Source organism: Pinus tabuliformis, chromosome 2_1 (assembly GCF_031772625.1).
Source record: "Pinus tabuliformis cultivar Carrire ecotype Pingquan chromosome 2_1, CPIR1, whole genome shotgun sequence".
Classification (NCBI taxonomy): Eukaryota; Viridiplantae; Streptophyta; class Pinopsida; order Pinales; family Pinaceae; genus Pinus; species Pinus tabuliformis.
The window spans coordinates 368,192,142-368,218,811 of record NC_142299.1 but is presented as its reverse complement, the minus strand read 5'-3'; the positions used below and the strand labels follow the sequence as shown (position 1 = coordinate 368,218,811).

General features: G+C 42.5%; 1 protein-coding gene across 1 annotated transcript in view; it reads left to right on the top strand.

Moving 5' to 3' along the window:
• The window catches only part of LOC149200392 (uncharacterized), a 422,176-nt gene that overhangs the window by 283,999 nt on the left and 111,507 nt on the right, over window positions 1-26,670 (top strand). Inside the window, exon 3 of the mRNA XM_089402712.1 lies at window positions 19,565-19,778. Within this exon, the coding sequence (XP_089258838.1) occupies window positions 19,565-19,778 (214 nt within the window). The remainder of the gene's footprint in view (window positions 1-19,564; window positions 19,779-26,670) is intronic.

Here is a 26,670-nt window from a genome sequence, read left to right as displayed (position 1 = left end):
TCAACACTTTGACTTATTTAAATAAGAGCATAGATCATCTCTAAGAAGATGATACATGAGATCAATTGAAGACATGTTGCTTCAACTAATTCTCCAAGGTGACTCCACCTATCGTTGTGTTGCGTTTCGTCATTATGCTGCACCTCACCGCGTTGCACCATGCTACACCCACCATCACTATGCTGCATCTCATCACGCTTCATTAATCATGATTGTACCCATCACTGTACTGCATTATGTGCCATTGCTTCACCATGTTGCCATCCTGACCTATGTGTTGGCAGCACTTTGCTTGCTTGTTGTCCCTAGCATGCTTGTTGTAACATTGCATGCTTGGTGTATTTGTTGCTAAGTACCATACAACTGTCCCAATGTTAGTTAGCTGTCCCTTGCATGCTGCGCTCCTTTGGAGACAGATGCTCCGGCTGTTTCGACAGTTCCCGATAGTTCCGGTTGTTCTCGGCAGTTCCGGTAGTTCCGGTTGTTCCTAGCAGTTCTGACAGTCCTAGACTCCTAGCAGTCCCGACAGTTCCGACTTTTTCGGCAGTTTTGACTTTTCTGGCAATTCCGGCTTTTTTTGGCTTTTTGGCTTTTCTGGCAGTTCCAACTTTTTCGGCAATTCCAGCAGTTCCGACATTTCTAGCAGTTTCGACATTTTCAGCTTTTTCTGGCTTTTTTTTGGCTCTTTCTGGCTTTTTCAGCTTTTCCAACTTTTTCGGCTTTTCTGGCAGTTCCAGCATTTCCAGCATTTCAGGCTTTTCTGGTAGTTCCGACAATTCCATCTTTTCCGGCAGTTCCGGCGTTTCCGGCATTTCTGGCTTTTCCGACAGTTTCGGCTTTCTGCCCTCTGGATCAGGGCAACGTTATTCCTTAGGATCTCTCCACCTACCAAAACCCAAAGAGAAGTAGAGAGAGGAAGAGATCCAAAGTGTGTTGAAATGACTTGAAGGCCACCTGTATTTATACTAAAACGTTGAGCACATGTGGGGTTTATTTGGTTGTTGGCTGACCTTGACGAATTGTCTTATAACGCAAATAAATTCATAACTCCATGAATACTTATCAGAATCGGATGATCTTTAGATCAATCCTACACCTCTCGATGAGAGGGATCCAAGAAAAATATCAGCTGCCTTAAATAAGAGGACCCACATGGAGTTTGGCCCTAGTTGCCAATTTTAACACTCCCTCTCAACTAGGGAGAACTCCATCCATTGATCCATATGTCCAACTGTACTATCTCTGCTATTAGTGCCCTGCACTGCTATGCTCTGCTGAACCATGAAGAAGAAGAATTGATCGAGAATGTCTCATACCATTCTCTATTGACCCGAAGTTAGTTTCATCTGAAGAGAGTGTGGCACATCACTCTTACTGACCCGACGTTAGTTTATTGATCCCAAATCAATATCACAAGAGAGTGTCTCAAACCACTCATACTGATCCCAGATCAGTTTCATTGATCCCAGATCAATGTCACAAGAGAGTGTCTCAAACCACTCATAATGATTCCAGATCAGTTTCATTGATCCCAGATCAATGTCACAAGAGAGTGTCTCAAACCACTCATACTGATCCTAGATCAATGTCACAAGAGAGTGTCTCAAACCACTCATACTGATCCCAGATCAGTTTTATTGATCTCAGATCAATAGAGGTCATCCTAGCATAGGGAGTATGGTAGATACAACGATGTGTCCATCGATAGTACTACTATGGTCCCTATCCTCATTTCCCTGCTCATTGATCAGATGAGAGGTACTTCCCATGAGTCCTAGACTGCATTGGTAGGATGCCTCGACAAGAGAACTAATCATCTTGTCCACAGGAGAATGAATCATCTTGTCAGTGGATGCCACGGAGAACTAATCATCCTAGCTCACAGGAGAACTAATCATCCTGTTCCACAGTCGCCACGGAGAACAAATCATCCTAGCCCACAGGAGAACTAATCATCCTGTTCCATAGTCGCCGCGGAGAACAAATCATCCTGGCCCATAGGAGAACTAATCATCCTGTTCCACAGTTGCCACAGAAGAACTAATCATCCCGGCCCATAGGAGAACTAAACATCTTGTTCCACAGTTATCATGGGAGAACTAATCATCCCGACCTACAGAAGAACTAATCATCCTGTTCATAACGCACCACCAAGGGAGGGTGAGTTGTCCTATGGTCGTATGTTGCTCCAGTAAGTACCCTAAGCCCCCCAGAGCTCAATGCATGCAACATGCAGGACCCTTATAAGAAGACCTCTCAACGACTCCAAGTCGTTCGGGAAAGTCACAAATTTGACCTTTCCCCAGGGCTTTGACAAAATGTTTGTGACCTGTACATCATTCTCAATGCTATGGAGCCTCCTCGCTCATCGACTTACCATACCGCAGATAAGGCAGTATCTGATGTCTATCTGCTGTAGCAATCATCGAATATGGGATTCCTCAATAATCGAATCCCCCCTCTGGTTGTCATAGAGAATCACAGTGGTATTCATCATGTATACAAACAACTCACTTAAGAGCTTCTGCAACCATGCAGCTTCACACGAGATCATACTCGTAGCTATGTATTCGGTCTCGGTGGTGCTTATAGCAACCAACTTCTGCTTCTTGCTCATCCATGATATCGAATCAGAATCCAAAGAGAACCAGCACTGAGAAGTGCTCTAATGATCCTCCACACTGCCTGCCCAGTTAGCATTCGAATAATCATGCAGTTTCATATTTCCGGCAGTGTATCTCAATCAATGAGAGATTGTGTCCCGAAGATATCTTAGAAGATTCTTGTAACCAATCTAGTGAGGCTCAACCAAATATGAGCTCACCATGCTAACTGCAAAACATATGTCCGAACGGAAGTTCACCAAGAACATCAACGCGAATGAGTTTATGAAACTCAGAGGCATTTCCCAAATTTGGTCCAACATTAGTACCATATAACTTCTGAAAGTTAAGATCCTCGAGGTAGTCACAGGCTTGCATTTTATCATTCCACATCCAGAATCCAACTCCCTCTTACTTTTGCAAATGAGAGGGTTTGCACCTGTTAGAAATAGGTCAGCCTCATAAGGTGCTGGTATGAGAGGTCTATCATCCACAACCTTCGGCTAATGGTTTGGATCGGTTTCACTCCTAGTGAATCTAAGCTTCATCAGACAACTATCAATCCTCTCATACTATGCCTGAGGTGTTTTACTTCTAGCCATAGAGGGCTTTCTTCCACCTGTATACATGAGATTCCCGATCATAAATCTCAAACTCCTCGGGTTGTTCCAAACCTGTGGACTTGCTGCATGAGGGGAATGGTCCCCTTATAATATTTTCCTACGGTACATCTCAGACATGTACCTTCATGCTCTACTTGAATTCAGACATCCCTATCACCTTTTGACTCACATCAGGTAGGGCCCCATAGGTAGACCTCCGGTGTTATAGATGCGATATGTCAATTGACATGATTCCCATTGGACCATTCTGCAACTTGATACAATTTGTGTTGGAAATAACTCTGAGAGGAGGGGGGGTGAATCAGTATTAGCAACTTAACAATATTTCATTTCCATAACAGATTTATATACGCTACTTCTGTTAATGCAACTTGCGTATATATGCAATTGTGATTAGAGAAACCAATGTATGCCTTGTAAACTTATTATTTAGTCAGTTGATCTTTCATCTGTGTATCAGAACCATATAAGCAGTAACAGGTACAATAAAAACAGAGCAGACAATCACACACAAGAACACAAGATATAAGGTGGAAACCCAATGTGGGTGAAAACCACCTGTTGCAATTCGTCTCTATCTTCTTTTAATAAGAAACTTCTTTTTACAATATTTCTGTACTGGTGCAGTCTTATACCAGTATGCAGGTTTCTACCTGTAGAAGGCTACAACCTTCTCTCGTTCTCCAGCTTCTCCTGGAAGGGAACTACAACCCCCTTAGCTCTTATACTACCACGTTTCATAAATTTTCAGACTGGATCTGTCAATAGCATCAATCAAACATCAAAATATATTTGCATCAATAAATCTCCCTTGCACTAACTAAAACTGAATCAAACATTCACTTCTCTGAATGTTGTAACCAGAATACAGTAACAGTACTAGAACCCAAACCAGAACCCAGAACACTGTAATCAATAAACAGAAGTAGCTAAAACATATTTTATGAGACATACGCTACTTCGATGTGTCAAACCTGCGTGCATACGCTGCTATATGAAGGCAAACCTGCGTATACGCTGTTTTGACTTGCCGATCCAGCGTGTATACGTGCCTTTGCTATATTGAACCTGCGTACAGATCTGTAAAGGATGCTTTACCCTTTTTAACTATTCAGACATTAGTTATACCCAGATCATCAGATTTACAGATCAAGACATGCGCCAATTATAAGAGATCAAAACCACACAAAGATACTTCTCTTCAAGCCTTAAGATCTTGACCCATCAATAGAACTTATCCTTCTTCAAGTGCTCAGGTTCCTCCTTGATTCAGATCTAGCTACGCTCCATAACCCAATGACCAGTATTCTAGATCTCGCTCTTCATAAGATATTCAATACTTGAGTGCTTTTGCCTAATGATCTCCTCCTACTTTTATAGTCTTAAGCCTTACTCAATACCATGGTCCAAAACCACTTAGAAGCAATACCTTGGAGGCTTGGACCAAATACCTGGGGTCAATACTTCGGTCAAAATACCTTGGATCAATACCATGGGTCAAAATACCAGGGACCAAATACCACGGACCAAAACCAAGTTTTCAACATGTATGCGCCTTTCCTTGCATGAAAGTGCATGTATACGCATACGCGCCTTTTGGTCGGCGAACCTGCGTGTATACGCAACTTGGTCAAGGGGAACCTACATATATCTCTTTTTCCTTCATTCTGAGAGCCTGAACTGTGATCTGTCATCTGAGTGAGTTGCCATCAAGGAAAACTCCTGTGTCATAGCACAAACCCGTGTCATAATGCCAACAAATTGCCAACCCTGAACCCATGAGAAAAAGCATCTTTGAAAATTATATTTTTTAACACGTACCTTTCCATTGATGAATGCCACCTTGAAACCTTTGACTTCCATTTCCGAGATGGACACCAAGTTCTTCTTGCGATCAGGTACATAAAAGAGATTCTGTAAATGAATTGAGTTATCCTTATTCAATTGAGAGTTAACATTCCCTACACCCTTTCCGGGATAGGTGGCATTGTCTCCAAGTATAATCCCATGATTGTTTCCATCTCTACCAAATTAGAGAGTGCACCCATCTATTCGATGAAGTGCCTTGAAGCACTACAATCTATAAGCCAGATTCCCAAAGAATCTGAAGGAGAGGGCCAATACAAGATAACGCTTCTTTATCTTATCAGAAACAACATTTGATTCTTCATACTTAGGGTTCCTTGCTTTATATGAAGAGTCAGCCATTTCCTTGATGATCTGCATTACCTGTCATTCCTTTGATCATTGAAGATGTCCCTGGAATGATTGTTATCATCAACAAGTGATGTGTCCCTGCCATTCGGACACTCCTTCGCATAATGGCCGAACTAGTTATCTGCCTTTCCTTCCACCCTGAGATCTGGTCTTCCAATGAAGTGATCTTTAGGTAGGCCATATTCCGCTGCACCATTCTAATAATATTCTCTGCTTCGACTTCATCCTTGGTGAATTTGAAGAGGGATGAGGAATCCACTGATCCTTTTGTCCTTTCCCAACTGTTTTCGGTGATTGCTCTTTCACTCTTGCTTGGGCATTGTCTTCACCCCAGCTCTAATACCATGTTAATTTTAGTATGTTCTATGCTTAGAGTAATTTATTTCAATTTTCACAGTTAGCTCCATATCTTTTCTAGATTAGCAATCACATTAGCATTAAAGTAAACTGCATCTAGAACATAATCATAAATCACAGAAGACAAGCCAAGACAAGAGGACACAAGATGTGGCGCTAGCTAGGGACAAACCCCAATGTGGGGAAACCCTTGATCAATTCTTCTTATATGTTCTTCAATAGTTCAACAGAGAGAGAGAGATCGATAGTACGTTTACAATAGAAGTCAACACTTTGAGTTATCTAGATAAGAGCATAGATTATCTCTAAGAAGATGATACATGAGATCAGTTGAAGACATGCTGCTTCAACTAATTCTCCAAGGTGACTCCACCTATCGTTGTGCTGCATTTTGTCACCATGCTGCACCTCACCCCGTTGCCCCATGCTGCACCCATCATCACTATGTTGCATCTCATCACCCTTCATTAATCATGACTGTACCCATCACTGTATTGCATTATGTGCCATTGCTGCACCATGTTGCCATCCTCACCTATGTGTTGGCTGCACCTTGCTTGCTTGTTGTCCCTTGCATGCTAGCTGTAACATTGCATGCTTGGTGTATTTGTTGCTAAGTACCATACAACTATCCCAATGTTAGTTAGATGTCCCTTGCATGCCGCTCTCCTTCGAAGACAGATGCTCTGGCTGTTTCGGCAGTTGCCGACAGTTCTAGCAGTTCCGATTGTTCCCGGCAGTCCCGACAGTTTCGACTTTTCCGGCAATTTTAGCTTTTCTGACAGTTTCGGCTTTTTCTAGATTTTCTGGCTTTTCTGGCAGTTCCGGCTTTTTCTGGATTTTCTGGCTTTTCTGGCAGTTCCAACTTTTCTAGCAGTTTCGACTTTTTCGATAGTTCCGGCGTTTCTAGCAGTTCCGAATTTTCCGGCTTTTCCGGCAGTTTCGTCTTTTCCCGACAGTTCTGGCAGTTCCGACATTTCCGGCTTTTCTCGGCTTTTCCAGCTTTTCTGGCAGTTCTGGCTTTTCCGATAGTTCCGACTTTTCTGGCAGTTTCGACAGTTCCGGCTTTTCCGGCAGTTCCAACAGTTCCGACTTTTCCAGTAGTTCCGGCTTTCCGACTTTTCTGGCAGTTCCAGCTTTTTCGGCAGTTTTGGCTTTCTGCCCTCTGGATTAGGGAAACGTTATTCCTTAGGATCTCTCCTCCTACTAAAACCCAAAGACAAGTAGAGAGAGGAAGAGATCCCAAGTGTGTTGAAATGACTTGAAGGCCACCTCTATTTATACTAAAACGTTGAGCACATGTGGGGTTTATTTGGTTGCTGGCCAACCTTGACGAATTAACGCAAATAAATTCATAACTCCATGAATATCTATCGGAATCGGATGATATTTAGATCAATCCTACACCTCTCGATAAAAGGGATCCAAGAAAAATATCAGCTGCCATAAATAAGATGACCCACATGGAGTTTGGCCCTAGTTGCCAATTTTAACAATTAAACTTTCCAAACTTTCCTTTTCTCCTGGCCATGGCAGCATATGCTTGAACTTGTTCTTTTGATCCAACATCGCTCTTCTCCTTCGACCTAGTTTCTTCAATTTTACACAATGACCAAAGTTCATTGAATGGAGTGGCTTTCTTCTTTCCATAGATACTTGATACGAAGTTGCCCCATTCATCAGGTAGTGCATTGAGCACAACGATGGTCATTTCTTTATCAGACATTATTTCTCCCAATTCTTGTAGGTTATCTTTTATTTGTGATACCCTCATAAGGTATGAGGCTATCCCTTCTTCCTTTGATACCTTCATCTTGTATAGCTCGGTTCTCAAAGATATAACTTCTCCTACAGTGCTTACAGAAAACAATTCTACCAACTTATCATAGATTTCTTTCGATTTCTCCAACTTTGCTACATAAGGGATGAGGGAATTCTTGATTGGTTCTATGAGGATTCTTTGAGCCCTTGTTTCCCCTTTCATATACTTCGATAGTGCTCGAGCTTCCTCATGTGATGGTTTGGAGATTGAACCCTTAACATGTCCAATAACTTCATTCTCTATGAGGATCCGATCTATCCTCTTCTTCCATGCAAGGAAATTTGACGACCCAACCAGTTTGTTGCTTTCCTTGTAGAATGAAGTCATATTGATAGTAAGATTCAAACATAAATATAAAAATACTTACTTGTCAAGTGAAGATGCTCCTTTGATGATGATATCTTTAACTTGATGCCTTCTTGATTTTGATGATGATTGACGGTGTTTTGCTTCCTTGAAGATGACAATACTTCTTCTTCTAGAGATGTCTTTCTTCAAATATGTTTGAGATGTGATCATTTCTTCAAAGAGAGGAATATCACCTTGATTTCTTTGATGATGATGGCAATGCTTCTTCTTGCTTCCTTGGGATGTAGAATATGGAAACATCAAGATGCTTCAAATGTGCATTCCTTCTTTCTTTGACTGGAGGTAGGGTCCTTGAGTGTTAAGTTATGGTATGTTCTATGCTTAGAGCAATTTACTTTTCTTTCTTATTATTATTCATAGATTAGCAATCACATGTGCATAAGTAAAGTGCAGATAGAACATTAAACGATCAACAGAAAACAAGCCAAGACAAGAGACACAAGATGTGGCGGCTAGCCAGGGACAAACCCCACAATGTGTGGGGAAACTCTTTGATCAAATCTTCTTTTATCTTCAATAATTCAGCAAAGAGAAATAGTACAATAAATCTGATTTATGTTAGCAGTAGGAAACCCTAGATCAGCAGCATCAGCGTTCGCAGTGTCATCATCAAAACTAGGGCAGTCAATATCTCGGAAACCGACCGTCGGATCGGCTTGATTCGACTACCAAAAGTTGCGGCCTTCAGAGGAGGTCCAAATGAACCGACAACGCAATTCACAAGAGGAGGTTTGATGGTCCACATTGGTCAAAGTTTGGATTTGCAGTTGAAGCTTCAGGTTCAGTAGCTTCCTTCAAACTAGGGCAGTTGATATCTCACAAATCGACCGTCGAATCAGCTTGATTCCACCACCAAAAGTTGCGGCCTTCAGAGGAGGTCTAGATGAACCTACGACGCAGCTCAAAAGAGGAGGTTTGATGGTCCATGCTGGTCAAAGTTTGGATCTGCAGTTGCAGCTTCAGTTTCAGTAGCTTCCTTCCACATGTGTGAGAGAGAGACTCTTTTCTGTGCAATAGAGACAAGCCTCTTTTCTGCGCAGGAGAGAGAGAGATGTGATGAGATGAGTGAGTGCAAATGAGGAAAAGTCCTCTTGTATTTATACACAACTGTTGATGTTTGAATAGATGCGACTGTTGGGCTTCTGAGTCTACATGAGTTGTAGGTCGGCTTGATAATAATTCCATAATCAAAATAAATTCATATCTCCATGAATACTTAACGAAATCGGATGATCTTTAGATCAATCATACACCTCTCGATGAGAGGAATCTAATGAACATATTATCATGCATGAATAAGATGACCCACATGAAGTTTGGCCCTAGTTGCCAATTTTAACACTCCCTCTCAACTAGGGAGAACTTCATTTGCAATCTGTCTGTCAGTCACTACCATTCATCCATCAAATGCACTGCCCTGTACAGCCTGACCCTTGCCCTGCTCTGCTCTATTCTACCTGTTCTGCTTTGTCTTGTTCTACCCTGTACTAATCTGTACGGCTCTGCTCTGTTCTGCGTTGTTATGTTCTTCTCTGCTTTTGTCCAAATTATGAAGAAGAAGAAATGATCGAGGATGTATCATACTGACTCAAAGTCAGTCTCAGAGTATGTACCACTGGTCCTAGACTAGTCTCAACCAACCCGAAGTCAGCGTCATAGTGAGTACAACTCCTACCATTAGTCCCAAACTAGTCTCAACCGACCCGAAGTCAGCGTCATAGTAGGTACCACTCCTACCACTGGTCCCAGACCAGTATCGCAGGCTCAGAGAGTGTACCACTGGTCCTAGATCAGTCTCAATTGACCCGAAGTCAGCGTCATAGTATGTACCACTCTCACTGGTCCCAGACCAGTCCCGCACTGACACGAAGTCAGTCTCGGAGTATGTACCACTGGTCCCAGACCAGTCTCAACCGACCTGAAGTTAGCGTCATAGTAGGTACAACTCCTACCACTGGTCCCAGACCAGTGTCATCCTCCACTGACTCAAAGTCAGTCTCAGAGTGCGTACCACTGGTCCCAGACCAGTCTCAACCGACCCAAAGTCAGCATCATAGTAGGTACAACTCCTACCACTGGTCCCAGACCAGTATCATCCTCCACTGACTCAAAGTTAGTCTTAGAGTGCGTACCATTGGTCCCAGACCAGTCTCAACCGACCCGAAGTCAGCGTCATAGTAGGTACCACTCGTACCACTGGTCCCAGACCAGTATCGCAGGCTCAAAGAGTGTACCACTGGTCCCAAACTAGTCTCAACCAACCCGAAGTCAGCGTCATAGTATGTACCACTGTCACTGGTCCCAGACCAGTCCTGCACTAACACGAAGTCAGTCTCGGAGTATGTACCACTGGTCCCAGACCAGTCTCAACCGACCCAAAGTCAATGTCATAGTAGGTACAACTCCTACCACTAGTCCCAGACCAGTATCATTGATCCCAGATCAATGAAGGTCATCTTAGTGTAGGGAGTACAACGATGCATCCATCGGTACTACTATGGTCCCTAACTTCATTACCTTGCTCATTGATCAGATGAGAGGTACTTCCCATGAGTCCCAGACTGCATGGGTAGGATGCCTCGACAGGAGAACTTAATCAATCCCGTCCTCACAAGAGAACTAATCATCCTGCTACACAAACGCCATGGAGAACACATCATCCAGGCCTCACAGAAGAACTAATCATCCTGCTACATAATCGTCATGGAGAACACATCATCTAGACCTCACAGGAGAACCAATCATCCTGCTACATAGTCGTCATGGAGAACACATCATCCAGACCTCACAGGAGAACCAATCATCCTGCTACGTAGTCGTCATGGAGAACACATCATCCAGACCTCACAGGAGAACCAATCATCCTGCTACATGGTCGCCACAGGGTGTACATGTACACCACTAGGGGATGGTGAATCACCCTGTGGTCATACGTCGCTCCAAGAAGTACCCCGCACCCCCCCTCGAGCTCCCAGAGCTCAATGCATCATACAGGACCCTCATCGGAGGGTCTTTGAACAACACCAAGTTGTTCTCGCAAAGTCAGGAATTTGACTTTTCCTAGGGCCTTTGTCAGAATGTTGGTGACCTGTTCATTTATACCGATATGTTGGAGCCTTATAGCTCCCCGCTGCGCCATATCTCGAATATAGTGATACCTGATATCGATATGCTTTGAGCGATCATGAAATACGGGATTCTCTAACAAACAAATCCCATTCTGGTTGTCACATAGGATCACGGTGGTATCCAATGTAAATCCAAACAGCTCACTGAAGAGCTTTCGCAACCAGACTGCCTCACAGGAGGCCATGCTAGCAGCAATATGTTCTGCTTCGACGGTGCTCAAAGCCACCGACTTCTGCTTCCTGCTAATCCAAGATATCGAAGCAGATCCCAAGGAGAATCAGCACACGGAAGTACTCTTGCGGTCCTCCACATTGCTTGCCCAATCAACATCAGTATATCCCATTGTTTTAAGAAACGGCCGTTTCGATACCGAAACGGCCGGGTTGATCCGAGCCATTACCCTCTGCTGTGACCCGGCCCTTGGAACGGTTCGACTGGCCGAGTCAGCCATGACTCGGCCGAGTCATTCAATGACTCGGCCGAGTCATGGCTGACTCGGCCAACTCGACCGTTTCTGTATTGACTCGGCCGAGTCATAACCAGTGGCCTGTAACCCCATCAAAACAGCGATTTGACATTTTTTTAATGAAATTTTGAAGTGTTTGCTGATTGGTTTGAAGTCCAATGTGTTTTATGAATTAGTTAAATGTTATTTGGGGTCCATTTCCCCCTCCCAAACCCTATTTAACACACTCAAATGCTCTCTACTATTGATATGCTATTCAAATTTCATGGTAATGTTAAATTCTTAAAGTAAAAGTGACATTCTCCTTAATCTTCATTTTCATCCTTTTACTTAAATTTTTAACATTAGCATGAAATGACTCAGGATGTTTGAGAGTGGTTTCGGCCTCATTGGATTTCATATGGAGAAAGTAGAATTTTAGATTTCATTCAAAATCCAGCAGACTTATCAGTTTTTCAGGATTTCAGGATTGGAGGATTGCAATGTTTCCATTGAATTTTGTCATGTATTAGGGTATGGAACTCGTATTTAATCAAGAGCACCAATCCCTCTATGTACCTTGATGTTAGTGACATTGGTTGTCGAACTCCTCTGGGATTCGCTCCCAAACCAGGAGCTTCTGAAAATGTCGCTCCCGCTCCCTTTTTCGCTCTCACTCCCCACTTTCGCTCCTGCTCCCAACTTCCAAGTAACACTGAGCCAGATGATGTTGGCAACTCTAGCAGTAGCCAGTAGTACTGATCACAGACTTTTGTTGTAGAGGCCATTTATAGCCTCCTTGGTTATGTGCTTTTGTTTTGATCTCTATATCATCGTGTATGTATTGGACAATGCATTGGGTGCCATTTTGATATAATGGATATATTCATGAGCCTACTTTGATCATATGTTGTCTTCTATTTATATTCTAATGCCGTGTGTTTGGAAACATGAATGAAAATCTTTAAAATTATGTGTTTTTATAAAAAATAAATATTTAATGTATTTTTTACAATGACCGAGTCATTGAAATCGAGCCGGCCGAGTTGATACCGAGTCGGAGTCGGAGTCGGAGTCGACCCTCGGCCGAGTCGGAGTCGGAGTCGGAGTTTTAAAACATTGGTATATCCAAGTAGTCTCACATCTTCGACAGTGTGTCTTAACCCATAAGTAATTGTGCCACAAAGATATCTCAATCCAATGTATGTGGTGAGGTTCAACCATACGTTGACTCAATGTGTTGACCGCAAAGCATATGTCTGGACGAGAGTTCACTAAGAACATTAATGCTCCGACGAGTTGCCGATACTCGGTAGCATTTCGTAAAACAGGTCCAGCAGCACTACCGCTTAACTTCTTGAAGTCAAGCTCCATCGGGGTAGTTACAGGCTTGCAGTCTACCATACCAAATCTTCCCAATATCTTCACCACATATTTTCCTTGAGATAGGAAAATTTCCCTTAGCTTCTGCCAAACTTCAAGTCCTAGGAAATAGTGCATCAGTCCTAGGTCCTTCATTTCAAATTCAGAGGCCAACTCCCTCTTACATTTGTGAATGAGAGAGTCTGCACCTGTTAGAAAGAGGTCATCCACATACAGCACCAGTATGAGAGGTTTATCATCTTCAACCTTAAAGTGAAGGTTAGGATCGTCTTCACTCCTTGTGAATCCCAGCTTCATCAAGTAGCTATCGATCCTCTCATACCATGCTCGGGGTGCTTGCTTCAGCCCATAGAGAGCCTTCTTCAACCTACATACATGAGCTTTTCGGTCATAAATCTCAAATCCTTTGGGTTGCTCCACGTAGACCTCTTCTTTGATCGAACCATGCAAGAACGTGGTCTTGACATCCATCTGATGTAGGTTCCATCCTTGTGAAGCTGCAAGGGCTATGATCGAGCGGGTGGTCATATATCTGGGAACAGGTGCAAATATCTCATCATAGTTTATACCTTCCTTCTGGGAGAAGCCATGAGCAACAAAACGAGCCTTATACTTTTCTGTACTTTCATCTGCTGCATGCTTTATCTTGTAAAGCCATTTAGAAGTGACAACTTTCTCGTCCGGGGGTCTGGGAACTACTTCCCAGACATCATTCTTCATAGTACACTCATGTTCCTCGGTCATAGCATCCTTCCCTATTTGATGCTTGACGACATCTGAGAATGATGAAGGCTCATTTTGTATGATCGTGCTCATGATAGTCAGGTATCCCTGATACCTGTTAGGTTTCTTACTTTCACGGAAGGTTACTCAGGGTGCAACATGTCCTTCAGCATCATCAAGTACCCCCCTAAGCCATGAAGGCCTCTTCCTAGAAGAGGAAGGCTCAGGTGGATAAATAGGATCCATGAGTTCGTCCACATCAGGCATTGTTACATTATCTACCCATAGAAACTTCGGAAGTCTCTGGACAGCTTCCACAATTGTACAGTTCTTCCTTTCCGCCACACCATTCCGCTCAGGAGTATGTGGAGTAGTAGTCTCCCTCTTAATGCTAGCCTCAGGTATGCCTGAGTGAACCAAATGTAATATATCAGAGGTCTTGCTTTGGCTTGAGGGGAATGGTCCCCTTTTGAGATTTCCTTTGGCACATACACCTTCTTTCTCTACTCGGAATTCGGGCATCCCTGTCACCATTTGTCTTACATCGGGTAGAGCTTTATAATGAAGGTGGGCAAACCTCCGTTGCCAAAGTTCGGACTGAAGAGATGTGTCATAAGACATGACACCTAGCGGACTTCCACGACTTGATATAAATCAACACGAAACCCAAGAGTAAAGGCATCTTTAACATTAATTTTCCATATACGTACCTTGCCATCACTGAAGGTTATCTTTGTCTTCCATTGCCGAGATGGACACCAGGTTCTTTTTTTTGAGGTCAGGTGCATTTAATACATCCTGGAGTTTCTAGCCTTCTTGAATGGTAGTCCTCTTCCTTGATTCCCAGCACTCCTCTTACCTTTGCTATTGAATTTGTCATTTCTTTGATTGCCATCAGAGGGATTTTGATCATCGTCCTGGTGTGAGTCCTTTCTATCAGGGCACTCCCTTGCATATTGACCTGCTTTATTGCAGATGTAACATCATCCTTTTCTTCCACCCTTAGATCCAGCCTTTCTTTTTTATTTAGTCCCAGAATTATCTTCTTTGTTTTGACTTCTCTGGTTTTCCTTTTGTTCCTGTAGTAGCGGATGCATTTGATGGAGGCTCAACAATATTGCCTCTCACATGGTCCAACACTCCTTGATCTTCTAGGGTTAGATTGATAGACATCTTCCATCCATGATAGTCAGCTTTCTCACGGAGCTTGTCTTTGGCAGGAAAGTGTGTTGAAGACCCCATAGTTCTTTTAGGATACCCTGGCCAATCTTCTCTTCAGTGATTGCTCTTGCTCTTGCTTGGGCTTTGTCTTCACCTCAGCTCTGATACCATGTTAAGTTATGGTATGTTCTATGCTTAGAGAAATTTACTTTTCTTTCTTATTATTATTCATAGATTAGCAATCACATGTGCATAAGTAAAGTGCAGATAGAACATTAAACGATCAACAGAAAACAAGCCAAGACAAGAGACACAAGATGTGGCGGCTAGCCAGGGACAAACCCCACAATGTGTGGGGAAACCCTTTGATCAAATCTTCTTTTATCTTCAATAATTCAGCAGAGAGAAATAGTACAATAAATCTGATTTATATCAGTAGTAGCAAACCCTAGATCAACAACATAGCATTAGCAGCTTCATCATCAAAACTATGGCTGTTGATATCTCGCAAAACGACCTATGGATCGATTTGATTCCACCACCAAAAGTTGCGCTCTTTAGAGGAGGTCCAGATAAACGTATAGCGCAGTTCACAAGAGGAGGTTTGATGGTCCCAGCTGGTCAAAGTTTGGATCTGTAGTTGCAGCTTCAGTTTCAACAGCTTCCTTCAAACTAGGGCAGTTGATATCTCACAAACCGACCGTCGGATCGGCTTGATTCCACCACCAAAAGTTGCGTCCTTCAGAGGAGGTCAGGATGAACCTACAACACAGTTCAAAAGGGGAGGTTTGATGGTCCATGTTGGTCAAAGTTTGGATTTGCAGTTGCAGCTTCAGTTTCAGCAGCTTCCTTCCACATGTGTGAGAGAGAGACTCTTTTCTGCGCAGTAGAGAAGAGCCTCTTTTTTGCGCAGGAGAGAGAGAGATGTGATGAGATGAGTGAGTGCAAATGAGGAAAAGTCCTCCTGTATTTATACACAACTGTTGATGTTTGAATAGATGTGACTATTGGGCTTCTGAGCCTACATGAGTTGTAGGTCGGCTTGATAATAATTCCATAATCAAAATAAATTCATATCTCCATGAATACTTATCGGAAAAGATGATCTTTAGATCAATCCTACACCTCTCGACGAGAGGAATCTAATGAACATATTATCATGCATGAATAAGATGACCCACATGAAGTTTGGCCCTAGTTGCTAATTTTAACATTGAGGTCTTCTTCTCCTTGTGATGATGTGATCTTTTGAGATGAGTACTCCTCTTTAGTGCTTCTTAGTCCTCTTTAATGATTTCCTTGTGCTCGACCCTTATGTATCCTTCTTCAGTGACGTGATCTTCAAGCTGCCTCTTCTTGACTTGTCACCTTAGCTCTGGTACCATGTTGAGAAATCTAGGGCAGCGAGATTAGGTGATTTCTCTTACTTTGATAACTGCTTGTGATGTCTGTTTACTTGATTAACTTCTTCTTTAACTTGATTATTATTGTGTTTTCTATCATCAAACAACTACCAAAAAATGAAGATCAAAGAGATAAGAGGACACAAAATGTAGGTTGCTAGCCAGGGCCAAACGTCTCCTCTTGAGAGGAAAACCCACAAGAATTTTTCTTTTCTTATAGAATCTTCAAATGATGAATTCCAAGACCTAAGAGCCTTGACAAAGACCGCTCCAAGACCATGTCAACCTTCCTTCTTGACGAGCTTTCCTTACATAGCTTGCAACAACAAACTTTGACCTTCCAACAACAACTTCAACCCCAACAACTTTCCCAACAACTTCGACCCCAACAACTTTACCAGCAACTTCGACTTGCCCAACAAATTCCAACAACTTCGACTTGCCCAACAATTTTATGAACCTTAACACAAGAGAGAGAGAGGTCCAAAACTTCGATCTTGCTTCTTTTCTTCTTATCCTTGATTTTCATCCTTTTCTTCTGGTCTTGCTACTTCTTTCTTTTGGAGATCGAACTTGCTTCTTGTTGTGTCCAAATGAGGTCGAGTTCTTTCTTATATATAGGCTTTCTAGGGGTACAAATTGCTTCCATGAGGCCGACTTGATCCTTCATGTAGGACGACTTGCTTGATAAGTTCTTGGAGGGTCTTTATAACATTTTTGACTCTACATAAATTTTCTTTACAAGATACAGTGGGCCCAAAAGGGTTTTATATGTATGACAATGACTCTTTTGACTTCATAATTCTATGACAAACCTAGAAGCACTCAATGGGTGCTTTACCTACAAATAAATTTATCTTGAGCATGAAACCCATGCATCAAGAATGACAATATTAAATTTCTTTTTCTCTTTTCATCAAATACATAAAATCATGATTACAATAGACATTATGAAGACCGAACCTAGTTAAAGTTTTCAACAACTCCTAGTGCTGCTTGGGTTGACATCAATGACAACCACCTATCAACAATGACCTAGGTTAGCTCCTTCCCTTTTTTGTCCATGTAAGTAGGGGACACAAGTTAGTCTCTCTTTGTTTCTTTGAACCCATGTCCATCTCTCTTTCTTCCAAGGTTTTGTTACTCGTAGACTCCATTAGCCCTATATTGAGAAAGACACTAGTCTTATCTCTTGTTTCAATCCTTTAATTATCTTAAAATCATTTTTTACTTGTTTTAGGGTAAATTAATGTTTAATTATAAAAAAATCATATATTTTCAACATTTATTGTCTTCAATTTTGTTGTCCTCTGGTTAGAATTTGTTTGCAATATATTGGAAAAGAAAAATTCTCGTTTTATGGTATTTTCCAGTCATACATTTGGGCTGACCTCTAGGGTTATAAGAGCTGTTATATGCTATTTCAACCACAGAAAATTGTTGTAATTAATCCTATTATTTAGTCTTATTTTTAGTCCTCATTTTCCACTTTGTTATCATAGTTTCCGGAGATAAATTTGCTGCTGTTATAAACTAGTTTACTGCTGCAATTTTTGATTTTGCATGCTAGTTTACTTCAACAAAGTGTAAGTTCTTGAAGTTTTATTGGTTGACCTAAGTCTCTAGAAGAGCCATAAGACCCTTTGAATTCAAATGTGGAAGTTATCTCTCAAATCACGATAAACCCTAGTTGTGTAATCAATTAAAATGTTGGTGATAGAAGTAGAACTCTTGGGGGGCTCTTGACTTGGTTTAAATAGACCATTTGATCCCTAAGATCTTCTAGTGAAGCCTCCCTTGCGTTGGATGTTTTTCCTTTCTCTAAAATGAAGGAAATAGTTGGTAAGGTGACAATGGTGATAGTCCCATTGTCTAAGTCACCTAGTGAGGCCTTTCACTTGGGTGTTAGATTTCACTGTAAAAATGCTAAAGTATCATATTGTGTAACAAGACCCGTTGTTTGTAGGGGTCCATTACTTGATCTAATTTTGACAAAACCCTTCTGGCTTTTTGATGAGCTATATTAGTGTTCCTTTGATCCATTTTTGCTAATAGTAGTCCCTAGGTCTTCGTGCTCTCTAGACTTGGTGGCTCTAACTGAGCTTCAATACCATATCATGATAAGTGGAAATTGAACACAAAGAAAACCAAGATAAACTTGAGAGAGTTCTCTGTATTGCATTGCATAAATGAGAAGCGAAAGCCTTTCTTATAAAGGGTTACATACTCGTCGAGTCGATCCACTTTGGGAATGTGGGCTAGATTGAGAATCACAATAAAGTGAACTAAAAATAAAAGCATAATATTACCTAAAGTCAAAATGACTTTTATAATGTTTATCTTTAATTTCTAATTGACCATTATTAATCTGATATTACTCTAACATGCTCCACCACCCACCACCAAGGAAGACCTACTGACTTGAGGCTACACCACCACTAAGGAAGAACCCCTGAGTTGGGGCTGATCCACCACTGAGGAAGAATCACTGACTTGAGGTTGCACCACCTTGAAGGAAGTACTATAACCCGAGGCTACACCATTCAGCCACTAGGGCCCTTTGCCAAATCTGTACCTGTATCACTAGATGAAGAGTCCCTTACTCTGGTACTAGCAAGTTGCAACCATAGAGGGATCAACACCCTTGAGCTTGATATGCAAAGAAGGCATTCAAAGGATTAATTTACTGAACCGTTTTCTATCTAACTCTATCACTAGTGGAAACAAAAATAGAGGGGCTAAACTTCCGCTTTAGATCCAACTCCATAGATACCCCTGTATTCCCTAAAACAAATTTGGTGGCCAGCTAGAATAAAGTCCCCTTGCAAACCTGTGGGAAAACAGATCGATAAAAGGATGCGTGTTGGTGGACAAGGCTGGGAATTCCAACCAAATAAGATAATGGGCTTGTCCATGGTTATCTACGTTGAAATCTGCCTACCAAGACTGAACATTGGAAACACCACCAACAATATTCCAGTTTCCAAACTGTAACGCATGGTGCTTGCTGAATTGGGAGGCAAAGGGGATCTCCTTGAACTCTTACTGGAACACTTGTTTGGAAATTAGCTGTTTTATTTATCACCCTTGACATTGTTGCTTCAATATATTTGTTTGGAAATAACCTTCAAAAACAATATATTCCATATCTCATATCTTCTCATTCATGTGTAATATTGTATAATTACTACTAGTTTCGGTAGTTGCACACAAAAATATTATAGGCTCAAAGGAATAAATGCATGCCTTTTATGTTATGTTGTGATATCATTTTCAGGCTTTCATTCATCCATTTTTACTGAAATTTACAAATTTCAACGTTGGAGCAGGGATATAAAGTTGCAGGGTTAGATATTAAAAGTCTTGAAAATGAAACTATGGAGGGTCAAAGTGATTTGCAAATCACATCTGCTTCTAAGTTACCACTGGATCGCTTCCACTTTGTGCATGCTGATATTAGTGATCCGGGAAAAATCAAGCTTGCTGTCAAAGAAGCTTTAGAATGGCTTGGTGGCTGTATCCATGTCCTGATCAATAATGCTGGTTTGTTCTGCACTACTCAAATTGCCTTTTTGACTCTTTTTTTTCATTGACTGAACTTCCTTGATAGGGATGATTTTATAAAAATTAAGGTATTAGGATAATATGCATACCATGTTAGAAACTTGTGAAGAAAATAGTGAAACATAATGTACTTTCAGGACAACTTTCTTGCAATGCTTCAAAAAATGTTATTTATTATTAATGGAACAGCCTATGTGGATGGAGTGTAAAGTTGCATTCTTTCTTGTTTTCCAAGTTCCAAACAAATGTTTACTCCCAAACTGCAAACATGACATGGATAGATTATTGCTTACAGACAATAGGTGATTTTACCTGGCATCAACCAGAATTACAGGGTAGGGTATTATGTTATTACAAGAACAGAACTGCCAAACAAGGCAGGATTCATGACATAGGCATATATTATTAGTGGAACAGCCTACTAGATGGAAATTAATGTTATCTATCATCTTTCTTGTTTCCCAAAACAAATGGTTACTATTTGATTGCCAATATGATATGGATAGACTAATTTTTAGAAGCAAGCAGGTATTTTCCAAACATTCAAAAGGTGTGGAACCATGTGGAATCTGCTCAAGGCCCTGTTACTGCTCAAACTAGCAAGGGTCCTATAGGGCAACTACTAGGTCAAGGGCAACAATGGAGCGATGGCCCATTGTCACCACAGCTAAGGCTCCTTGCTCTTTACGGACTTTCACTGATGGGAGGAGACTAGATATGAAGGGAATCAACTAGATAAATGGGTCAATAAAGGGAAAAGAGTGATTTCTGAAGAGGCCTATTCACAAGAGAGGCTCAATATGTAGCTTGCTTGCCCAAGAGGCAAGATGAAAGGCTTTCTAAGAAGGGCCAAGAGGGTCTTAGGGGATAGGTTTTGGGAATGAGACCTCTTAAGGAGGGACCTAGTCCTAAAAACCCTTGTGAAGACTTGGTTTCCAAATGGTATTTGTGAGATTATCTTCGAAAAGTTATGGGACCAAGAGGACCCAAAATTAGGTCAAGTAAGAGGGATTGATTACTCAAGGAGGGTCTTGACCTAATTCTGGAAGAGAAGAGGATCAATGAACAAATATTCTTGGAATAGAATGCAATGATCCAAATGAGGTTACTAGCCAAGGGAAACCTAGGGCAGAAAACGGTCCTCAAGCTAGGGATTGCAATATCTCGATCTCCCATCGTCAGATTTGCTTCAAATTTGGAGGGCCTCTAGAGAAGACACCAGCGCAGTTGTGGACCAAAAATCGAAGTGTTTGGATGGCTAGATTGTGAGATAATTGATGCTCTAGGTGACCTATGTAGGCTAGACCTAGAAAGAAAGAGAGAAAGGTGAGAAAAATATGTTTTAGGGTAATCACATATTGAGGGCCAGTGCCTAATCCTTTGGGATAAATGGAGTCAAGATGATTCCAAGGTTTGGAATGGTTTCACTTCATCAAGGAGACCTTTAGAACAATTTCTCATGTCAATTAATGCATGGCTTCATCAAGGAGGCCTTTAGAACAATTTCTGATGGCAATTAGGGCATGGGACAATTGCTTCAACGTCTTTATACTTCGATGTGAAATATGTGATGACTTGTTAAGATAAATTTCAATGAAATATCTCTAGGAACATTCACTTATTCAAACATGGCCCTTAACATGATGCAATGCTAATAAAAGACAAATTTATACCCTTTCATCCAAGAAAAGTAGCAAAATTTTGGCCTAGTATGTTGATTTAGGGTAGCATCAAATGTGCTCTAGCCACGAAAATTGGTGGAGAGGCTAAAGAACATGAGATCTCCAATGCCCATAAATGGTTGGGGTAGAATCTAACCAGTTTGGGAGATATTAAAATAATTAATATTTTTAATGGAGTCCCTAAGTCTAAGCTTGGGGAAAATAAAATATTAATGTGAATTAATATAAAACTGAGTTAGAATGATCCAAAAGTCATGGATCAAGCCAGATCTAATCTTAGTCGTTGATTAGGGACTTAATCTTGTTGAAGTTTCTATATTTACTTAGTTTAGAAACCCTTCATGCACTTTTTCTGATTTATTCCTACCTACTTGTTATTTTTCTTTAACAAGTTATTTACAAAGTAAATAATGAAAATAAACACCAGTGCATGCTCAACATATTACAGATCAGCAACTAAAAGAAACAAGAACAAACACACCACATGACACCATTATTTTTGGACCAATGTCCCCGGAAAAATCCAATGCAGGAAAACTGGTGCAGCTATCTGAGGGTTTTCTTATTAAGCAATATCAGAGTACAATCTGGGTGCCGAAACTTGCCTACCCAACAAAGAATTTCCTTAGCAGCTATACCTCACAATTTGAGAGAAATCTCCTCGCTGAAACCCCGGAAAACCCTTCCGGCAGTTCCTCGACACAAAACTGTTTTGCAACCCTAACATCTGGACTGCGTTAGCCACTCCTAACCCAGTGTTGGACTTGCGTCAGCCCCAGGAGGCCCTGCGGCAGCTCTAGGAGCCTCTGCGTCAGACACGCTGCTCCCTCTGGTGCTCTATGCAACACTTGGCTGCCTCTGCGTGGCCCTGTCTGAGCCCTTGTTGGCTTTGCGTCACTCTCCTTGGCTGCTGCGTTGCCCTCCCGGCACAATCTCTGCCTTCTCTGTTTCTCTGTACTCAATGCCCCTCAGCTGCTCTCCTAATCACTAATTCTCTCTCTCTCAGCAAACCCCGCTCTAGAGAATAGAATGACTGATCATCTGGTGTGTTCTCCAAGTGACTCTCAAGCCTCTCTTATACTTTTCCTGTTGACATCTCAACAGCCGAGATTAAGTCCCTAATCAACGACTAAGATTAGATATGGCTTGATCCATGTCTTTTGGACCATTCTAACACAGATTCATATTAATACACATTAATAATTTAATTTTCCCTAAGTTTAGACTTGGGACTCCATTAAAAATATTAATTATTTTAATCTCCTGATTTGTTTAGAATCTGCCCAAACGCTTTCTAGGTATTAGAGATCTCATGTGCCCCAACTTCTCCACCAAATTTCGTGGCTAGATCACATCCGATGCTACCCCAAATCAACACTCCCTCTTAGCGAGGACTGTGCTCTAGCAATACTCCTCACTAAGTATTACTCTGATCATCTGGCATCGGTACCTGCGCTGATGCTAGGCCTTCCTGCCCACCATCCTCTGCACTGCTGCCTCCTATACCGCTGCCTCCTGTACTATTGCCCATGGTTCTGCCACTGCCACTATTGCATCTGTACGACAGCTCCCTCTGCATCCTTGCTGCTGCTGGTCCTTTCTCCCATCACTGCATCTGCACTGCACCTTCTCTCATCATGTTGCATCGTGCTGCCCACTATTGCACTGCAACTCAGTTACTGAGATGTAAGTAACTGATCTCCCAACTAACCTCCCTGTTGGGCTAGAAATACCCACTGATGCTGAAGCTCCCTCTCTCTAACCTCTGTGCTGCTGCGACACCTCCCTACATCTCGCACCGTTGCATACCTCTCTGTGCCTTCCTACATTGGTGCAACACTCTTGTGCCTCTTGCACTGCTACAGCCTGCTAGCCTCTGCGTTGTCCCCGGACTCCTACACTATAGCTCTCTCTGCCGCTCCATCCGCATCCGTCTCTACCCACCCAGCCAATCCTGCTACTCCTCGTCGGGGCTCCCGTAGCAAGGTCTAATCCAAGAAACTGAGTATCTCAAGGATCCTGCCCCTCGTTGCCTATAGTCTGCCTGACTATAGCTCGATGTCTCCCCACTTCCGCTCAAGTGGTGCGTGTGCACTCATGGCACAGTCATCGTCTGTCAAAACTTCCTTCTCAGCCCGTGTTGGCACTTCTTTAGTCTCATAAGACTCTCCCTTACTCTTCTTCCCTGGGCACTGGGTCGCATAATGACCCATCTCCTCACAGTGGAAGAACTTGATCTTGGAGAGATCTTTCTTCTTCCGCTTCTATTGCTTTCCTTCAGATGCTAGGGCCACATCCTCCTCCTCCTATTTGACCTTGATACCTTTGCTACTGCTACTTGTCTTCGAATGTCGTCTGATCTCTTCCTAGCGAAGAGTTGCCCGCATCTCGTCCCAAGGTAGGAGAGTCCCTCTGCCCAGGATAATCTGGACAAACACTTCCCAATCTTTTGAGACAACATTCAGGGTTGTCCTCACCATAAGCTCTTGATCTGGTGTCGCTCCTATGGCAGTCAACTGGTCTCGAATCTCAATCAGTCCTCCGAGGAAGGTGTCAATCGATTGACCCTTCTTCATTTGATACGACCTCATCTAGTTCTCGAGCAACATTCTTCTCTGCATAGAAGTATGCTAGTATAGCTTCTTGAGAGCCTCCCACATCTCAACTGTCGTTTCCTTCTCGGCTATATGTGGTAACACATGATCCTTGACCCCGTCAAGGATAATGCACTTGGCCCTCGCCATTGCCTCTTCGTACTTGTCATTATCATTGGGGTTGATTGGGATAGCTATAACCTTTAAGGCAAAATTCTTGACACAATTCCTGTCAAGCACTAAGAAGATTTTGGCCTTCCAGATTGCGAAGTTCGATGCTCTATCCAGTCTATCTTGGTCCCTTACCCCATGAAGTGCCATGACGCTCCTTTACTTCCTGGAAGTTCTCTGTTTGACTCCTTTGAGTCTCTACTTCCCATTTGGAAGTTCTCTTTTGGACTCCCTCTGAGTCCTGATTTCCCTCCTGGAAAGCCTTCTGTCGCTTGTTGAGATGCCCCTTACTTTGATCGTCTTGTGCAACTGCACTGTTGATCTAGGTTCCTCGGCTAGAAACCCTCAGTTATAGCTCCTTTGGCCTTGCTCTGTCAGGTAATGTTATGACTACAGTACCTCACTAGCTCCACTTTGCAATATTTCTGCAGCCTTCTAGACTCCAGCAACTGCGTCTCTGTGAACTGCGTTAGCCCCTCTCTGCCTCACGCTGGCTCTGTGTCACCCCAGATGGGTTTGCGTCAGCCCTGGGATGCCCTGCGTCAGCCCTCTGGCCCTCTGCGTTAGCAATGTTGGCCTCTATGAGGCTTTGCACAGCTCCCGGCTTCTTTTGCGTGGCTCTCACTGGCTTTGCGTCACACTTCTTGGCCTTTGCGCTGCTAGAAACAACTTTTGTCACCTTGGGACAGTTATTTTCTGCTGTTATTGCTCTACTTGGCTGATGTCTCTTAATCCTTCTGTGATCTGCAATCACGCTCTGATACCATGTTGAAGTTTCTAAGTTTACTTAGTTTAGAAACCCTTCATGCACTTTTTTTGATTTATTCCTACCTACATGCTATTTTTCTTTAACAAGTTATTTACAAATTAAACACTGAAAATAAGCACCAGTGCATGCTCAACATATTACAGATCAACAACTAAAAGAAACAAGAACAAACACACCACATGACACCATTATTTTTGGACCAATGTCCCCGGAAAAGCCCAATGCGGGAAAACCGGTGCAACTATCTGAGGGTTTTCTTATTAAGCAATATCAGATTACAATCTGGGTGCCAAAATTGGCCTACCCAACAGAGAATTTCCTTAGCAGCTATACCTCACAGTTTGAGAGAAATCTCCTCGCTGAAACCCCAGAAAACCCTTCCAACAGTTCCTCTGCACAAAACTGTTCTGCAACCCCAGCGCCTACCCAATCTGGACTGTGTCAGCCACCCTAGCCCAGCGCTAGCCCTGCGTCAGCCTTCCTTGGCCTGTGTCAGCCCTAGGAGGCCCTACGTTAGCTCTGGGAGCCTTTGCGTCAGACACGCTGGCCCCTCTGGTGCTCTGCACATCACTTGGCTGCCTTTGCGTGAGCCCTTGTTGGCTCTGCGTCACCCTCCTTGGCTGTTGCGCTGCTCTCCCAGCACAATCTTTGCCTTCTCTATTTCTCTGTACTCAATGCCCCTCAGCTGCTCTCCCGATCACTGATTCTCTCTCTCTTAGCAAACCCCACTCTAGAGAATAGAGTGACTGATCATCTGGTGTGTTCTCCAAGTGACCTTCAAGCCTCTCTTATACCTTTTCTGTTGACATCTCAACGGCCGAGATTAAGTCCCTAATCAACAACTAAGATTAGATCTGGCTTGATCCATGTCTTTTGGACCATTCTAACACAGATTCATATTAGTACACATTAATATTTTATTTTCCCTAAGTTTAGACTTGGGGACTCCATTAAAAATATTACTTATTTTAATATCTCCTGATCTGTTTAGAATCTGCCCAAACCCTTTCTAGGTATTGGAGATCTCATGTGCCCCAATCTCTCCACCAAATTTCGTGGCTGGAGCACATCCGATGCTACCCCAAATCAACAAATCTCGGTCGTTGAAATGTCAACGAGAAAAGTATAAGAGGAGGCTTGAGGGTCACTTGGAGAACACACCGAGTTGATCAAGAATTCGATTTTCTAGGGCATTGCTTACTGGGGAAATCGAAGGAGTGATTAGAGTTGCAGTTGAGGGGCAGTGAATTCAGTAGCAGAGAGGCAGAGATAATACTGGGAGCGTCAGCGCAGAAGCCGGGAGAGGGTCGACACAGAGCCAACTATAGGCCACCAAAGACCATGCAGAAGCAGCCAGAGACCACACAGAGGTCGGCAGGAGCTATGCAGAACCTGAGGAGGGCCAGTGTGGGAGACGCTGAGGCTCCAGAGGTTGACACAGAGCCCAGAGAGGCTGACGCTGGGCCAGAGAGGCTGACGCAGACCCTAGAGGCTGACGCTGGGAGATTTCGTGGGGTAGATTGGGGCTGATATCTGTCTCCGATTGAGAGGTACTACTACTGAGGACATTCTCTGTTGGGTGAGCCATTTTTGGCACCTAGATTGTATTATGAAACTGCTTAATAATAAAACCGTTAGATAGTTGCACTAGTTTT